This window comes from Anarrhichthys ocellatus, unplaced genomic scaffold (genome assembly GCF_004355925.1).
Source record: "Anarrhichthys ocellatus isolate YVR2014 unplaced genomic scaffold, GSC_Weel_1.0 scaffold5, whole genome shotgun sequence".
Classification (NCBI taxonomy): domain Eukaryota; kingdom Metazoa; phylum Chordata; class Actinopteri; order Perciformes; family Anarhichadidae; genus Anarrhichthys; species Anarrhichthys ocellatus.
Genome location: NW_022280035.1, coordinates 2,716,246 through 2,722,355, shown reverse-complemented (window position 1 = coordinate 2,722,355; position 6,110 = coordinate 2,716,246). Strand labels below are relative to the sequence as shown.

The 6,110-nt window shown below is 41.5% G+C and overlaps 1 protein-coding gene across 1 annotated transcript; it reads right to left on the bottom strand.

Annotated features, from left to right (window-relative positions):
* Positions 1–33: 33 nt before the first annotated feature.
* On the bottom strand, positions 34–5,952 carry irf10 (interferon regulatory factor 10). Its single transcript, XM_031845158.1, has 8 exons — positions 5,512–5,952; positions 3,967–4,162; positions 3,744–3,817; positions 3,216–3,273; positions 2,308–2,409; positions 1,833–2,219; positions 1,536–1,654; positions 34–625 (listed from the first exon to the last, which is right to left on the bottom strand). The coding sequence occupies exons 1-8, from the start codon at positions 5,677–5,679 to the stop codon at positions 521–523; spliced, it is 1,209 nt and encodes a 402-aa protein (XP_031701018.1). The 5' UTR covers positions 5,680–5,952; the 3' UTR covers positions 34–520.
* Positions 5,953–6,110: the final 158 nt, after the last annotated feature.

Genomic DNA, 6,110 nt, shown 5'->3' with positions numbered 1-6,110 from the left:
CCCCCCCCCCGCTGCTACACAGATCACTGCTCGCTTGTTTAATCACATATTGAATGAGTCAAAATTGCACCAAATTCGTCAAGGCACTCCCTCGGGGTCCCCAGCAATGAACCCACCAAGTGTGAAGTGGTTCGATCAGATGAGCGGGGTCTCCTGGGGACAATCCTGCATACCCTCACATTTGGCCCACACGCATACATAGACAGATGTTTTCAGCATGTTTTATTGGGTTAAAGAAGAGTTTTGCTTTAACAACAGCTAATACCTAATACCTATTGCCATTAGTTATTGTGGACAATATATAAGAAAACAAAAAAAATCCCTTTATGAATCACAAATAGGTCTAGACTACAATGCAACACCTCCATTGTTTCGTCATTGTGGATACATTTTCCACTGATGATGCTCTGTATTGTTTGCTCAGCTCTGAGGATGTCTCTCATGAAAAAAGGAATGGAACTTCAGTAATCCACTTGTACATTGTTCATGGCGGCCCAGGTGCCAGGAAGCTTTCCCTGTCCTACATCTTCTCTCTCTCTGTGTTGGAGGTGAGAATCGGCCGCTTCTCATCAATCTCGAGGAAGTTGAACCTCTGCAGCAGCTCTTCTGCAAACAAGGGCACCACCTGGCCAACGGGACACACAGCGTGGTACACCATCAGTATGATTAGGAGGACCTCTGCTGGTGTTTGAAAATACTACAGCTGTGCTTCACACTGACAGGGAGCATTCACACAGGAATAGGAAGCGTCCGACTGGATTGTTGCAGGTCAATGATAGGGATGCACCGATCCGACTTTTGCAGCCCGGGCTTTCAGTATCTGTCGATACGGAGAACCGACCTGATACCGGTATTAAATGAATAAACTGCATTCTTGAATGGTTAGAAGAGACTTGGATCATTCTTTTATGTAAAAGGCAACATCAGGCTTGACTTAAACGTTGCTTTCTTAACTTTGTAAAACAAACTGTAACAAATAAGTACATAAATATGAATTTACGGAATTGTAATTTATTGAAATAATGGTATCCAATACCATATCGGCCCATTGTCACCGACACGTAATCCGGCTATTTGAGTCAGCACCAGACCGATATCTTTGATCAGTATCGGTGCATCTCTAATCACAGAGTTGGCATGCTTTTCAACATGCTATAAAAATCAAATAGAACTTTGTGAGTCCAAGTAAGTAAATCATTCATTTACACTGACACACTGTTCACACCATGACATTACAATGCAAGATCACTTAGAATTAGAACGAAAGGGAAAACCCACGCACATCCTTTTGCACGGGTGCTAAATCCACAAAACTGTAATCATAATTCCACAGAAAAATCTGAACCCGATGAGGATCAAATTGACTTCAGAATGTTGGACATAGTTTGATGTGATGAAACAGAAATTCTTAAGGGAGCGTTTAACAGAGAGTCAATCATCAATTTAAACATGATATTATTCATCTACAGCCAAAATATGCACATATGCGTTCAGGGTAAATATGGAAGAGGAAAAAAATAATGAAAGTTGCCCACCTTCGCCATGATCAGCTTCCTGGTTTTAGGCACATTGGGGTCTGGATACTCCTCTCCGAAGCAGAGCTCAATCTCATAAGAAGGCGTTGGTCCCTTCCCCTGTAAACAGCTCTGGAGCTCTGTACACAAACATTTCATATTGGGATATTCTGATGCGATCATACAGACATATTCCCTCTTTGCATAGAGCAATAATGTGAGCAATAAAGCATCGCAAATAATCTGCCTCTCTTTGAATAAATCATATTTTGCTTTTTTTAGTGGCTGACATTTTAGTTCATGCATTCACAGCCTTACCATTGAGAAATGTGGGTATATCGAGCAGTTTGAAGGTCTTTTCTCGCTCTAGTTTGTTGGGCCGGTCGGCGTGTTGCGCCATGGGACCGCTCCAGTACACCCTGCCCTGGCAGAACCGCTTGATGAACACCCCATCCGGGGCCACCCACAATAGCACACCCCTGTCCAGGTGACACAGGAGGCGGCTCATCGCTTCAGCCATCCATGACGGCAGGGACACGGAGCCCGGGGAGGGGAAGGAGAGCTGCTGGGCGGTGCAGGGCCCGTAGATCCGTTCGTTTCCCAAGGGGACGTGGCCCTGCAGGATGAAGCACCCTTCTGGGCTCCTGGTGGTCACCTTCAGCACCCTCTGGCCCTGGTACAACAACGTCACCTGCATACGAAAGTCTGCACGCACAAAAGGGAACTTGTGTTCAGGTTCGTACAGCGCAAAGGCCAGTGAGTTTTTTTTCTGTGCATAATCCCGTAAGCTTACCTGATACAGTAAGCGTGGGGCTGAAGGTTATAGTAGCGGGGCTCTGATTTAGAGACTTTTTTCCTGTGAGCTCACAATACATGTGCTCCCTCATTGGATCATCTAAAGCAGAATAGAGACATTATTCAATCAGAACTTTATCCATACTGTTTCTTTGCTGGGACAGACCAAAAGCTTGATTCCGAAACACTGCATTTTATACTTTAAAAGAGAGCGCTTTGGAGTTTTCTTCTGATTTTCCTGTCGACATGTATCCTTATCCAAAGAGCACCTTAAACAAACTCTACTGAGTCCAGGAAGCAACAAACAAGAGTCTGCAGCCATGTTAGCAACACTGTGAGTCCACCAAATTGAATGGTATTCCATTCCAATAGCTGTTGAGAGATTTCACTGCGACCACTCCCATGTTTGAGGTAAACGGACAAATGCGACCAGGCTCTGTTTGGACCGCTCAAATGGGATCCAAATGTCAGGCCAAAACAAAACTCTGCCCACGTGGGTGTTATAGAGGCTCAGCCATCGCTGACTGACGGACTCATTAACGTGAACGTGTTGGATTACTTCCCAGCCAAAGTGAAATGAAAGTCCGGGAAAAACTTTCCGATTGAACACTCAGTCTGTTTCTTTTTCTCCTGTTTAAATCTGTGTCCATCAAACTTGAATCTGTTTCCAACATACACAAACAACTACACCCAGAGTCGGTAACTGCAGCAACAAGCTGCACCAGCTCTCGTTTGTGATTGGTCAATAACTGTTCACTACTTTTAGATGTGAGCGCTAATTGGCTCCTCCGGGTGTATCGACTGGGATGGTGACCCTTTGATGACTTGATCGTTTGACTTCCCTATTCTTTGGATCCTCCATAAACATTCTATAGAACGGGATCAGTTTGTGTGCGTAATACTCACCAGTGAATGGTTTTACTTCTTCTTTCCTTCTGTGAAATGATTCCTTTTGACAACGAAGCTACAAAAACAAAATGTCGGTTAACACAGCATGGAGTTAAAGTTAAAGTTTAAGGATCAGATCTTTTTACAGGATTACACCAGTTTGATTTTCCACCACATCCCAAATGTTTTCTGCTGCAACAGTCTGAAGAAGTCCTTTTGTGGACACTAATACAAAGTCCCTCAAAGCAATTACATAAAAAATACATTGTTGAACGCTCCATATGTAGGGTAGGGACTTTTTGGTGACTCATAGTGGTATAAAAAAAAAAAAAAAAAAGTCAAGCAAATTTGACCAGAAGACACTTGGAATAAATGGTCCTCCGCTAACCTTTTCACTGCCATTTTCTTTGAGAAATGGAGAAATAATGAGACCTATTTATGAGAGACTGATTATTAGCATTAAGTCACTGTCAGTGTCAAGTGTTCAGCAAGTTCTAAATTATTTTAGTCAATTCATAGCATATTGGCTCTGTGTTTTTAACTTACCTGTTTGTCCAGAAAGGCAGGGCTCCTTGGAGACCTCATATCCTGGATCACTTGATCTTTAGTCTGGGGAGACTCTGAGGAGAGCAACAAGTGAGAACACAAATAAGAGCAATTCAAAAAGGGGCCACTTTTTTATATCGGCAAAAAGTTGATAACGGAAAGCTCATTATATAAATGCAACCTTTCGATATGAAAGGAAAGGAGCGTTTGTGTTCATGTCTACCTGCTGGCCTGGCTGGCCCATTGTCCTGCTGGATGAGGTAGACTTTATAAGGCTCAGTGATGTCCAGCTGGTTGCGTTCAGGGACCTCCTGGAAGTCTGTGCTCTTGTTGAGTGCACAGCGGAGACGGGTCTTCCACATGGTGGGGTCGGCTTTATCCCTCCCCTCCCTGTACTTGCCCTTGTATACAGCCCAGGCCTGAATGTGAACGTTGACATTTTAGACACTTAAATAATTTAAATTAAATAATTTTAAAAACAAATATGATTTAATGAAAAAACTGGTTAAACACATATATTTCAACATGTGAACACTATTTTGTTGTAGCAAATGTATTAGCAGTGTCTTTTCTTTGAAGGGTATATATACCTGAAATATATATATTGTTCTTTTATTGATTATCTTTAACTAAAGCTCCATCCAGAGCAGTGTGAAAGCAGTAAATATTAGTCACCAATATTTTTGTTATCATCTGTTCCTTAAATTAATTTAGATGAACGAGTTGGAAATCTAGTCATTTTTACTTGATACAACTTTAGCTAATGCTAATAAGTTCTGAAGTGGCTCTGATTCAGATGAAGTAAAATGTGAGATGTGTTGACACTATCAAAGTTATTTAAATGTACTTAATTCTAAGATATAACATTTTAGTTTTACAGTATACTGAATACCTTTAAGTGAATTAAACCAGCAGAATCAAAAGTCTTTCGACCACATTTGTCTTCTTTCTTTCATTCCCTCACTCATCAGCTAAAGCTTGCCTGTCTCCCAGTGGCAAGCATTTAAATGTCGACAATCATGTTTATGCTGTGAACAGAAAGGTGACAGTACATTTCTTTTGACAGTGTTTCTTCCAACTGGTTATTCTTGGAATAGAATCTAAACACTTACGCAACACAGCCTTGAAAAACAGCATTGCAAGAAAGAGGCAACTCCTCATTATTAAGAAACAAGAAAAAGACACTTTCATAATAAGAAAGGAACAGAATGGATCTTCTCCAATCAACCCACAGTTCCAACTATATTTTAAGCCTTTTTGAAAAAGAGTGAAATAATAATACTATTAATGATTAACAAATGAATAAAAAGTTATTGGACAGAGGCCAATACATTTTGGTGGGGCAGCAAGTAAAATTGTCTTTGGGCTATTTTAAACCTTTGCAAAAGATCAGGAATAAAAGCAAATATGTGTTCTGAATAGTTAGGCAGCTCATGTTGCTTCTGTGTGGGAGAAAGGAGACAACTAGGCACTTCTGCTTAACAACAGGCCAGAGTAGAATTACTTACTAATATGCATTTAGCCTATAAACCTGTTTCCAAAGTAAGTAGTTCAACATGGTACAATGTGCAGAGGTTTTATTTTTCATCAGTCAATTTATGTACTTGGCCTTAAATAAATAAATACATTTAGCTAAATAGGGGGTGGTTTTATCCAACCGCCTTTACAAATTTAGACTGACGTTCTGGATCAATTTCTTTCTCATAATAAATTCAAAATGTACTTCATCCAAAACTTCCACGTTAGAGAATATGACATGAGCGCCGACCTTAAAGAGAGCCGCGTCCTCCGTCTGTTTGTAGTCCTTCTTGGCTGCGTGCTTCCACGGAATCCTGAACATCGCCTTGCTCTCGTCTTCCCAGCACAGCCCCTCATATTTCCCACTCTCTATCTGAGCTACCAGCCACTCTTTCATGTGCATCTTAGCTTCCATCATCGACACACAGACCGGTGTGTCTGACAGGAACAAGAGAAACCTTTCAAATGTCAGAGATGCATGCGGCTCGACGTTCCCACCTTGCAAGCGAAACAAATCAATTCTATATTTAATTCTGATGCTGGTCAAGCTTCGAAAATGGGGTTAATCGCAGTGCTGTAAACTAATAATTTAAAGCAGTTTATAAATAATAATAAAAAATAGACAGAACTCAAACTTCAACGTAGAAGTCGCAACTAAAGTTAAATGCGCTCTTGGAAGCGGAAGCGAAAGCTTTCGGCTTGTTCAATACTTTCGGTTTCCTTCTTTCAGCGAAAGTTTAATCTTTTCCAAGTAAGGTGTGTGTGTGTGTGTGTGTGTGGGGGGGGGGGGGGGGGTGAGCATAGGGGAAGAGCAGCTACCGGGAGTGAGTGTCACTTTCCCCCATCTCC